Genomic DNA, 13214 nt, shown 5'->3' with positions numbered 1-13214 from the left:
AAAAAAAAAAAGACCGAGAAGGGCTTCATCCGAGCAGTTTTTGTTTATTGTTTATCGAATACCAACAGGTTTCTTGGTTTTCCGTGTGACCCCAAAACTGCATACAACAGAGCCTACCAAAAAACGTTTGTCATGAGAATCATATGTATGAATACATTTTATGCACGCCTATAGATTAGAAAACCCGAGGGCCCAAGTCATAGAGTGAACTACACCCCAAAGTTAGGGTCTCTTTCTTCCTAACAAATAAACATGGAACACATTTAAGAATTCGATGAACAAATTTGAAAAGCCTATACATATTATATTAAAGAGAATTCACACAATGTGTCGGCGCGGAAAGGGACAGGGTTTGAACATTTCTCAGGCGGCTCAACAGGTTGAAAACACTCCAGGCATACCCCTCCTCCTCTTCAATATCGCGATCCTCTTCAATATCGCGATCCTCCTCCGCTCCATACTCCTCGTCGACAAAAACCTGCCTCCCCCGGGTGCAAACTCCTAAACGTAGTTGTGCCGTGACCACAATCGGAGAGTCGACAACCTCGAAGGAAACCTCGAAATCACTACATAAGGACACGTATATCAGCCGCGGCGCGTCGAGTATAACCTTACACTCACCCATTTCAGCAACACCCTCTCCGTGACTAACCAAACGCAACTCTAGCCTCTCGAGTTGAGGCAATTCAATCTGTATCGTCACCGATGAATCCTCAAACTGATCCATCCAGGTACAGCTCATGAAGCGAAGGGATACGACGAAATAGATTGTTATTATAAGTGCTTTAGCAAAAAGGTGGAGGCACCTTTGGCTTTCACTACCCGATCTTGTGATTGATTTGCATAATAGGTGGCCACCTAATGCCAGGGCCAATGTAACCAATTTTGTTGACAGGCTTCTTTTAACCCTTCGCCCTCATTCATCTATTCATAGGTTTCGGCTGTCCTGTGACGGAAGGATTGACTGTACTCGTTTTTATTCATGGGTTTGTGCTGCAATCAGTTGCGATGTTCGCCAGCTCGATCTTGAATTTTTTACCCGATACAATAATGACCGCCCTTTAGTACCTATGCCTGAGCTTGGTGAGTTGCCTCGGAGCCTTTTCACTTCCAAAACCGTAGTGCTTTTAAAGATTCATGGTCGGTTTATGTTTAATGTTCCTGATAATGTTCGCTTGCCAAACCTTAAGATCCTTCATCTCCATTCGCTTATATATCTGGATGATGCATCCCCTCAAAGGCTCTTCTCAGGTTGTCCTGCCCTTGAGGATTTGGAGATCATTAGACACGGTTGGGATTATGCGTGGACTTTTGATGTTTCTGTGCCTTCGCTGAAAAGGTTTACATTGAAAATCAGTAGAAATAAAATGAAAAGGTTTGCAGAGTGTGAGTGCAAGATCATGGTTAATGCTCCAAACATTGAATACCTTGAAATTTCCGATTTTGGATCAGATAGAATTTTGATTGGTGGGTTGCCCTGCCTTGTTGAAGCACATGTGAGCATCTTTATGTTATTTGGATATTGGAAGAAAAGAGAAAAGGAATATGGAAATGATGCATACGGGCTACTTAGAAGTCTCTCAAATGTTAAGCGTCTATCGTTAACTGCTTCTACTTTGAAGGTAAGCATTCTAGTGGAATTCTGCGTGTGAGATGTTTACAGCTTGTTCTTTACATTCTTTTCATTGCCATAGTCATTTAGTTAATTATTTGCTTTCACTTCTAACCAGTAACTTCAATACCCCTAATTTGCAGTCTCTCCGTTACGCTGATCATGCCCATTTGCCAACATTTTGTAACTTGGTCCATCTGGAGCTAGGTTTGGATAAAGAGAATGGCCTGCTTCCGTTGCCGTATTTGCTTGAAAGCTCTCCTAAACTAGAAGTTCTTGTCTTTAGGGAGGTAAGTTTGTAATGCTTTAAATATTACTTTAGCGTTCCACACTTTTCTGTACCTGACATATTTAAACCTAATTTTCTCCCGTTGATTAGGGAATTACCCTCCCCGGGGGATTGACTTACAATTGCAGAGTCCGAGACTATAAATACCACTGGATTCCACCACAGGAAATTCCTAATTGTTTAATTTGTTGCCTCAAGGCAATAGTAGTTCACCAATTTTGTGGCGTTGAAGAAGAGATGAACCTGTTGAAGTACTTGTTGAAAAATGCAATGGTATCGGAGAAGATGATAATTTTCTGCCATCGTGGCTATTCTGTTAACTTTGGAGAAGAATTATCAAATTATGCGAAGTGCACCAGTAATTGCAAATTCATACTTCATATTCCCAAATGCCAAGGAAAAAGGAAAAGGAAGCTGAGAATAGTACCTGGCAGCTGAGCATTTTATGCATGCTTTCTGGACACCAATTTATCTTTGTAGCTGTTGGTTATGTTTTTTGTTTTTTTTTTATGGAACTATAAATGGGATTTTTGTACATATTTCATTTGGACCCGTATTTAATGTAGTGGTTTGTTAGTGCATGATGTGGATATCTCCTCAAACGACTTATTACTTAATTTTGCTGCTTCAGAGTATAACCACCCATCTGTGGAATTCCTTCAGTTAGTGGTTTGGGTTGTAGTTTTCCATCCATTGTGCCCTTTTGATATGTCAATTAAATTGATTTCGCATAGCAGCGGCCAAATTATTCTAGCTCTCTTACCCTACCGATCCGTATTCTACTGAGGGTTTCTTTCTATGTTCTGGATACGGATGCCAGTCTTTGTTTCTGTGGCTCTTTCTTATTCTGTGTGTCTATTCTCCATTTCCACTGACACTAAATTTCTCTTCTGTTTAGTCATGATCCCCTCCCTTGATCTTCTCCTCTCTAGATGTTCCCTCCAGTTCTCAATCACCCTACTCTTCAAGGTGGAACCATTGCTTCATTATCAGGTTTTGCTGGTGAAGACCCAGGCTTAGATAATCAATCTCCCTACTTTTCAGGGTGGAGCTATGGCTTCATCATCTGATTTTGCTGGTGATAACCCAGGCATCGATAATATTTTCCTTGATCTAGAAGATTGGCTCTGGGGAGTGTGAAGACTCTTTTCTGATGTGTCTTACTGGAGAACTTGGGCTACCAAATCTCATTTTGCCATGGAGGATAACCTTTTCGTGTTTCAGTTTTAGGACATGGAGGCCTGCCTATTTATCCTCCAGAACGGCCCCCTTGGTGCTTTTATGGAAAATTGTATGCTTCTTCAAACCTCGATTCCAGGCTTTCAAGTTTCAGATGGAGTTCAACTTGTGCCCTTTCTGAGCACGAGCGCACTGTTTCCTAGCCAGAACATGAACAAGTTTAAGGTTTGGTCAACGTGTGACCAGGAAACCAATGGAAGTAAACCCTCGTTTTTCCTATAGGCACGACAATCTGTGTTGCCGATTCATAATTTATGTCCATCTCAAAACCAATTTTGAAAGCAGCAGTGCGTGCCCGAGTAGAAATCAAATCCCTAAGGAGATAAAACCAGCAGCTTTAGCACATACACCTACACCTACTAGCAGTGAGAATGCGCCATGTCGAGGCTATTCACTCTCTTGCTCGAGGCTTGAACCTTTTTCTTTTTTGTTTTTTCCGTTAAAGGTCCTTGTTCACATGCCCAACTACCATTTATTCTCAATCTTTCACGGGCACAGGACAGCACAGCAGAGCCTCAAGCCCTCTGTTAAGACTTGACAAATAACACAGACCAAAGGAGTAAACCTTACAGAGACGAAAAATGATTGCATAAACAGAACCAAAGGACCCTAGTGCTTCCATTCTCAAATCAAAGGTAAAAGGAAAAGGAAAGGAGAGAAACATTGACAAAAAACAAGGCCTAATTCCACCTGAGCTATTGAGTTTGCTCACCCCCTTGTGGATCTACCAGCACCACCACCATCTCAACCAAACTGCTAACAAGTTTTATTTTATTGGACAACCTGGAAATTTTGTGCGCTTAAGCATCCACGGTTTCAGTGCCCATCCTCCGAGGAGTCTAGGATCAGCTCAGGGTGAATGCTTCCGACGTATGTTCCATCCAGTGCGTTTGGCAGTCCCAGTGACTTCAATGCCAGGTGAGCTGCCTTCTGCCCCGATATCATCACGGCTCCAAATGTCGGTCCCTGCACCACAGTGGAAAACATACTACTATGATACTACTATTAGATATCCGATGCATTTGCTTGTTTGAGTCTTTACCCTGCACACATCTTGAAAATACATGGATCGGAAGTTTGGAACCATGGGTTCCCTTTCCGTGTACCCCAAACACGGGTCTTCCAACCTCAAACAAGGCTTTTTAGTCTATCTCAACGTACAGGAAACAACCCAAAACAATTTTGAAAAACTTGAAGGAATAGCTTAAATAGCCTTTCTTCCCTGTACTTGATTCTTACTCAAGTTCTTCATGCTTGCAAACTCAAAACTCGTCAAATATTTTTATTTGGACAAAACAAACTAAACCACACATAAAGCAGGAGTACATAGTAAAACCAACTCTATGTATAGAACTCAAAATCAAGGATTATTTACACAAGGAATTTAGGACTCTCGGGGCTCCATCAATTTCAGCAACTTCCATGCCACTAACTATCATTCCCGGCACAATCTCTGTTAAACTTAATCCCACATCCACGTGCATCCGGGCTGCACATGCATGAGGGGTCGCCCGAGTCAAATCTCCTGGTTTCCTCAATTCGTACCTCCACGTGCATCCGGGCTGCACGTGAGGAGGAGTGTTAAACTTAATCCCACATCGCTCATCTTAGCCACCCAAGCTTGGTTAATATATTCTAGAGGTTACTCCATCTATTGCCAATTGGTTTTAGGTTGGAACCCTCCAACAAATCTAACTTTCTCCTGTGTAAGCTTCACAATCTCATCCTCAACGGTGTTCATTTCAAGTGCCTTCATCCCGGGAACATTATCTATCATCCCAATACTCTTAAGCGTCTCGACTCCAGTTGTGCCAAACGGTCCGTCGTGTCCACAAGAGCTCACGACAATTGTGGTCTCCATCACATTAGGGTCCTTGCACGACTGTGTGTCATGGTTCATCTACACCAAAGCCAAGTTGGTCACAACACCGCCGACTCTCCCTCCCTTCACGATGGATCAAATTAAGTCCTGAGCTAACACAGCGTTGAAGAGCTTCACATTTGGCTGAAGAGCTTCACATTTGGCATAGCCAAGTAGCCAACAACTTGCTCATGATGGTGGATGCGACAGAGCGGCGTGCTTGATCACCATGTAGGTGTCCTGCTCGAAAACTCCACCACATGCGGATAGCTCAATGAATGCTACCTATTTCAAAGACCATGTGACGCATGATGTCTTGTGCACATTCAGGCCACAATATGCTGTGTTAAAAGAAGAGCGTGCCACCTAGTGTTCCCCCTTTTTGGAAGTGGTAGGTTCATCATAGCTCCCGTGATTATGGATAATGTGCTTCTGAAAGCAAGTCCAGATAAACAACTGGCTTCACTTCCTCAAGAAAATGGTAATGCCAACAAATTTAAGCCTGTGCCGCCTAATCGGCTATTCATCAGATGCTAATGTCCTGAACTCATGCAAATACAGGCACTTCCTACAATTCAGCAACAGTGAAAGAGGTGGACAAGAAAATAATCCAGTGGAAGCTTAACACTACATCAGCTAGGTTGGTGATACATGTTAATGATGAATGGAAATTGCCTAGTGATTTGTTATTTTGTAAGATTTCACTTCTGCTACTGGTCCATCTATGTGATTCATGCATTAAGAACTGAATATTTAGGTCATATACCTCGTTTTAAAGGTATCCGCTACTTCTCATGTTGTAGTCCAAAGTCAGATGTTAAAAAAAGTTTACACAATTAACAAAATTCGCCTATGCTTTGAATTCAAATGAAAAAACCAGAATGACATCTCATTAATAATTTAATTCAGAATTTGTGGGAATCTGCTCTGAAGTTTCCAAACTGTTGCAACTTTTTTATGTTTGGACTTTGTATTCACGATAGGTCTCGATGTGGCTCACACTGACAGAACCCTAGTTTTCTATGAGAAGCAGAAAAATTTGTCAAAACTTTGGGATATTCTGGCTGTCTATGCCTGGTTTGATGCAGATGTTGGCTACTGTTAAGGTGTGTAGTAAGATGATCTGAACTCTTCCCCCTAATGTTTTCTCTTAAAAGCAATAATTTAACAAATTGCTGGTTTGAGATACTCTTTCATGCATATGCTGACCAGGAATGAGCGATCTTTGCTCCCCAATGATAATTCTCCTAGACGATGAAGCAGATGTATTTTGGTGCTTTGAACATTTAATGCGCAGACTGGTACGTTTTTATGCTACCCACATGACCTATGATTCTTAATTTAAAGCAGTCACTTGATTATGAATGAGCATGTGGAGTGTGGACTTACTTTCAGAAAATATGCTTCAACGATGTGATATTTGTTATGATGATCCCATGCATCACAAAGATGTGAATAACTTTTGTTCATTGAACTTGCCAAGAGGGAAATGGCACTATGAAACTATTAATCCGTAGACATGATATCATGGATACCATCTTATTCAAACAGAACATCACACCACTTGTTTCACAACCTGAGAAGGGACTGACATACATGTTGAAATTTGTCACCATCACCTTGTTCCAGTAAATTTGAGGCTGCAAATGTTCAACTTGAGCACTGTTTCTATGAATTGTTCTCAAAAACTGTTTTTGAAAAAAACCAACCAAACGGGGCCTAAGTCACCAAAATACATATTGTTTCAAGGTTTCTAACTTTCTGGAACAACAAAAGCTCTTGCCATCCAGCAAAACAGGTTAAAGAGTTTCCATGTTTCCGTTAGTTCAAGTAATGGCGAAAAGACTTGAAAAGATGTAGCTTCTCTTCCCGTAGCCTTGGTCCCAAAGGTTTTAGTTGTTGTCCTAGGTTGAATGTAGTGGAAATGTTTTTTGTTTTTTTTGAAGTAGTGGAAATGTTCAAGTTTTAGGGCGATTAATTTCTCTGACCGGTCACTGAAGAGGTTCAAGAGCAGATTATATGTCAGTTTATTGTGAACTATTCCAGCTCCTTTGAGATTTAGTTACATTATGTATCTCCTTTTAAGTTTGATCTATGTTTGTATATATCAGTTGCATTCTGCCTATCTACCTCAGTTTTATCAGTCGTAGCTACTACAATCAATGTTCCCTTTTCTTGATTGTAACTAAAGGTAACTGCTTATGATGTGCCTGCTGTTTAGAATTTTAAAGTGAGGAAATTTCAGATGCACTGAAAACTCTGTTGGGGTGGAGGCACAACTTAGTAATTTGGCATCAACTGCTCAAGTTATTGCTTCATCAGCATTTAGGTACTACCTCTTTAACGCAGTATGCTCAATCCATAATATTGTTTGTTTTCTGTGTTTCATTTAATAAAGTAGAGTAAATGAAGTTGCCTCCTATCTTCAACTCTAAGCCACCACCTCCGTACTTTGTCATTTTCAGCTACCTGTCTTTCTTGTTTGGGAATGCAAAAATCTTGCTGAATGAAGTTACTCAGCAACAAAAGGGAAGGAAGATTTAGAGGGCCAGTGGAGAAGACATAAAAGATAGAAGGCTTGCTAATTCTGTTTAGCTTCAAACTTGTTGCGTCAATTCTTGATTGAGATACTGTAAGAGTACATTTTAACTTAGGCTGGAAAAGATAAACTTGTGGTAAAGTTAAGGAGTTTGCTCAAGATAGCTAGGTATGGCTGTTTGTCGCTTCATTTCGCTGTCACTAATGAGAGAAAATAAAAGAAAAGTAAGATGCGAGTTGACGCAGATCATATTTACTGACTAATGCATTCTTGGTTTGTCAGTTGTCACTACTAGATTGTGGACCATATAGAGAAAGCAATTCTTGGTATGTGCTTATACCGTACATTTAAGCAGGGACATCTAGGAAGAACATGGTTAAACCCTAGGGCCTAGGAGATGGGACTTGTCCAGCCCAACTAAATTTTTCTGATCTTATTCTTTTCGTGATCATGTATGTTTCAGGAGGATATTTGTGAACCAAATAGACAGAAATCCAAGATTCAGCCAATTGTATGTTGACGAAAAACTTTTGTCTACAAATGAGCAAAAATGTATAAGTTTGTCTCATTTGTTTATTCAGATGCACATGCTCTACTGCCCTCTTCTTTTCCTCCTGATTTAGCTCCTTATGCCCGGAGGAATACTGATAAAATCTAACCATTTAATAGGACACAATCCAGGAGTGACAATCACGTTACTGAATGACATAATTTGTTAAGGGTCAAAAATGTCTTTACTTCATTTCTATTGCTACGTTGGTCCATATCTGTCCACACTATTATTTAGATTCTATTAAAACTAATGCATCCCGAGTTCCTTTTCTTTCTTGGACACATGTTGATGAAATTGCTGGCTAAACTGGTATTGAAATATATGCTTTGGTCTTTGAACGCAGAGACACTTGGTGGAGGTGACTATTTATTTGCTTTCCAGATGCTTATCGTTTTGTTAGTTGAGGATTCACTTTTGCGGACCATTGTAGCTTTGGGAGGTATGATTCAATTACTCACTCTTAGATCTTGCTAAAATACAAGAAGAAATTACTTGAAGTGGAACCATATTCAGGGATTTTTAAGTTATTTGTAGGTATCCCGGCAGAAGAAATTAATGTTCCGATTCTCCTGGGGTTTGGAATTATGTTTTCACTTGTCTTCTTTGTTTCCTTATCTTAGAATTCACTGCTATTTAGGTCCTGCTCTGTATCAAAATATTGGTTCTGGTTGGAGGTAAAACTTGTTCTAGCGTTAGCCGTTAAGATAAGAGCTGTCTTAGACATCTACTGATCGAATAATACTTTTCTTATATATCAAGTCTTTACCTGGATATGAGTAATCTGTGATATTGCAAGTCAAAATTTTGAAGGATTTCAGGTGCACAAGCAATCCTCAAACCGAATTCCAAGGTTCTTTGCCTGCCTATAGACGTAGACACACTTCACAAACACAACAAGGGCATCCTCACACACTAAATCGTGAAAAGCAACACTAATGCAAGCATGAGCATGGCAGATTTTTTTTGTATAATTTCATGAATGTCAGACTTTACTCCTATTAAAGGATTTGCCTCGTAGGACATGTTGGGGAGGGAACAAGAAGTGTCATTTACCCAAATTTGAAAGTACATTTTCACTTTACCCGAAAACAAGTACGAAATTCCATCCTCAAACCAGAAAACGTGCACTAAGTGTTAGACAATTGACATGCAAGTCCAGGATTGTTGGTGTCCACCACTTGTCTAACAGAGTTTTAGTATTTTGATTTTGGTCTTCTTAATGAGTTTTTCTCACATTTCGGAACTTGTAAACAGATGATGTGGGCTCTGGAATACGACCCTGACATGTTCTCCATGCATGAGGATCCTGATTCAGTCACTGGAAAGTCGGAGGGATCTAGAGGAAAAGCCAAGTCAACACGGCAATGTGGGAAGTACAAGAGAGAGAAGTATGAGAAGTGGAGCGAAAGATGATGTGGCCCCACTACCCATTTCTGTGCTCCTTGTTGCCAGTGTCCTGAAAGCATGAAGTTACTGACAGAGGCCTGAGGCCTAGATGATGTAGTTAAGGTTAGTTCGGTGACTTCATGGCATTATGTATTCTATCTCTGCAACTTGTTGAAAAAATGGAAGCGACTGTCCATTGGGCTACTTTATCAGTTTGATAGACTGATAGACATATACTAACAATAATGTGCAAGGAACCTGCATAAGTCCTGACCTTATATCATTGTCTTGGCTTCTGGGGAAGTGTTACTGGTCTTCTCCTTTGCCCATTTATTTCATAAAAGCACTTATTGGAGTTCCTTTATCTGGTTGAAAAAGTTTCGCTCTCTACGAGCTACCCTTTCACAAACCCCAAAAATGCGGGCTAAACCTATCTTATTAGTCTCTATATGCCAACATTGCACTCTTTTTGTTCATTTACCTAGCCGGTTATACAACAATTTTTTTTATTTATGCTGTACAGAGTAGAACTTTTCATCTCTCTCTCTCTCTCTCTCTCTCTCTCTCTCTCTCTCTCTCCAGATATTGAACGACATAACTGGAAACCTGGATGCCAAAAAAGCATGCACCGGGGCAATGAAACTTCACAAGAAGTATCTAAGAAAGGTAATTTATACTTCTTGCTTTGTTTTACAGTTGTACTGGATTCCTACAATTGCTGCAATTAATGCTTTATAGGAAAATCGATTCTACCAACCACAAAAAATGCAGGAGAAATAGAAAATCCTCACAATTGTTCCAGCCTAAAACCAAAAAAATTGTCGAAACACGAGGAGATTGCAAATAATATGTTAGTTGCAGTATTTTCATGTTCCAGTAATTTGCTGCAATCTGCATTCTACACCATGGCTCTCTTGTACAGCACACGCTTTTTTAATGGCTGCATCTACCTAGGAGCCCAATGCCTTTTGATTTTACATTTCGATGTCAACCAACTTATGTGCTGCTCATTCTATTCATAGGATCCAAAACGTGTGAAGAGATGCCCATAAGCCGTTTTGCATAGACCGAACTGTGAGATAGAAAATGTTACAGTTTTTTTTTTTAACTTCGTGTATGACAAGTTGCACTCGCGAATGCATGTTTCTTGTTTTGGAGTAGTTTTTTCTAGTTAGTAAAAGAACTTTGGATACATCATTATCCGTATCCCCCATTTATTAGCTTAGCTATTGCAGAAAGGAAGCAGCCAGCCAAAGTAACTACAACAAATCAAGTTGCGCCAATCATGAATTCTGATTACAATTTCCATTTTCTTTTGAGCCATTTTCCGTTTTCCTGTTTGTTGTTTACAATTGAAAATGTTTTAACTTTGTCGACTCCATTGCTACAGGCAAAGAAGACGTGACGGCAAGCCTGAAGCTTCTTTTCTGAATAAAGCAATTGATGATTTGGTCTAGTCAAGCCGTTCAAAAAAAAAAAAAAACTTGGTCTGGTCAAGAAATAACATGATTATTTCGCATGGCGGGAATTGATTTTTGCAGTATGAGATACCTTACACTGAAAGTCTTGTATTCCACAGCAAAAACATGGGAATGATATGTTGCATAAGGGTTACCCTTAATATGGGGACGGCGATAATGTAAGGCACGGGGTCAAGTTCAACCAAGGGCCTTCGGACAGCCTGACCCTTCCAAATTGTAAGAAAACATTGTGTAGATTGCATATTCTATTTATCATATTTTTGTGGAATTGCGGGTATCATAGTTGAATAAAAAAATGGCATGTTGAAGGTGAAATATTGGAGTTAATTCAGCCTTTTATTTATCAACGAGGCCAACATACAAGGAAACAGATTTAAAATATTTAAGTAAGTTTCGAAATGAAGTCAAAATTAGATGTGGTTTTCTTACTGTGTTTTTTTTTTATCGGCAAAAGATGAAATTTTATTAAAAACGGAGAAGGGGAAAGGGGATCCAACAAAAAGTTGAAAAATACACCTTAAGGGTAAAGCCCAAAACATCAAAAGGTCTACATGGGTCCAACAACAATTAAACAATACAACACAACCCAAATCCAAATAAAACAGATAAAGTCCAAAGCACCCAAACGTCCAACCAAGGACCGGCCCACCCATACCAACACCCAAAACCCTAAACGCTATAGACTCCACCGCCACACAAATCATTGGAAAACCAATCTCGCCGTTAAGCCAAGCCGGCCCCTTTCAGATGTAGAGACCGACGGCGGAAACCGGCCTACGACAATGAAGAACACAACATTCAAGGCAAGGGAGCACACCACCACCAAACAACTTGCCCCAAACAAACCCCAGCAACTCCGACGAAACCAAACAACAGTAACAAGCTAGAAGGATGAAACGCCAGCCCCGCGCCCGGAGGAAACTCGGAATGGCCTCCAACCGGACTTCGGCACACAAAACGACCTGAGCAAACCACCATGGGGCCACAACCACCTCACCACCACCAGACTGAATACCACCACAGATCAACACCGCATCTTTACCAATCGTTTGAATAACACCTGCAAAACAGAGATTAGAAAAATAAACCTAAACCTAAACGAGACACCACCGCCCTCCGCCTACACACACCATATCCAAACCAACAGCCACCAAACCAGGCCACCAAACAAACAATTGAGGCACCCACGCCGCTAGGCATTCCGGCAGAACCAAGGGACCACCAGTGGAGGCGAAACGCCACACCCTCCCACGCCGGGGAGGGCGGAACCCCAATGAGAATGGAGGAGAGGAAAAGAGGCACGATCTGGAAGAGGAGAGGATAGGAGAGAGAGACATAGAGGGGGAAGAGAGGAAATCGGGCCTGGGGGGAGGAGGGAAGGAGGGCACCTCCCCCTGGTAGGTGGCGGCGGCCAAGGAAAAAGTATGAGAAGAAGGGTTTCAAAATCGCCTGGATAGGAGAGAGAGAGAGAGAGGAGATGCTACCACGATAACTATTTTCCCATGTTTTCTTACTGTGTTTGATGATCCTAAACAAAAATAAGTAGTTTTCTTCCATAACCGCCTTGAATTTATGTTTTTACTCAATGTAGTGCTGTTGAGCATCAGAGATGATAATCTATACTATATACTATAAGAATGTAGTTACTAAAAATAAAACGAAGCCCCCCCTTTAACTCTCTCTCTCTTACATGAATTTTATGTAATACTCGATGAAGAGCCGTTGAGTATCAGAGCTCAATAATAAACAAACAAAAGAATTGTATTTGGGCATATGTATGAGACAAACAGAGAATAAATCGGGGAATGAATTTCACAATCTCCTTTTATTCATTTGCACTACTCTTTTTGTCTTTTTATCAATGTGCATTTACTAAACTATGCTTGCCTCTTGAGTAACTTTTTTCAACATGAAGGGTAATTTGGTACGTTCGTGTGAATAAAAGACAAATAAGGGAATATCAATAGATAAAAAAATGAGTATTAAAATCATTTTCCTTGAGTCACTTTTTTCAACATAAAAGGTAATTTGGTACATTCGTGTGAATAAAAGACAAATAAGGGAATATCAATGGATAAAAAATGAGTGTTAAAATCATTTCTCTAGATGTTGGAGGATAGCAACATGAAGGGCAATTTGGTACGTTCGTGTGAATAAAAGATAAAAAAGAAAATATTAAATGATAAAAATGAGTGTTAAAATCATTTCCCTAGATGTTGGAGGATAGCAACATGTTAGAACAGCTAAACGACTT

The 13214-nt window shown here is 40.3% G+C and overlaps 1 protein-coding gene and 1 pseudogene across 1 annotated transcript; both read left to right on the top strand.

The window, feature by feature from the left end:
- Positions 1-775: 775 nt before the first annotated feature.
- On the top strand, positions 776-2482 carry LOC131330438 (putative FBD-associated F-box protein At3g50710). The gene is made up of 3 exons (XM_058364014.1): positions 776-1622; positions 1756-1902; positions 1992-2482. The coding sequence occupies exons 1-3, from the start codon at positions 1071-1073 to the stop codon at positions 2337-2339; spliced, it is 1047 nt and encodes a 348-aa protein (XP_058219997.1). The 5' UTR covers positions 776-1070; the 3' UTR covers positions 2340-2482.
- Positions 2483-5202: 2720 nt separating this feature from the next.
- On the top strand, positions 5203-10941 carry LOC131328743 (rab GTPase-activating protein 22-like; annotated as a pseudogene).
- Positions 10942-13214: the final 2273 nt, after the last annotated feature.

This window comes from Rhododendron vialii, chromosome 6a, assembly GCF_030253575.1.
Source record: "Rhododendron vialii isolate Sample 1 chromosome 6a, ASM3025357v1".
Taxonomy (NCBI): domain Eukaryota; kingdom Viridiplantae; phylum Streptophyta; class Magnoliopsida; order Ericales; family Ericaceae; genus Rhododendron; species Rhododendron vialii.
Note: the sequence above shows the minus strand (reverse complement) of the source record. Positions and strands in the feature narration are given on the sequence as shown.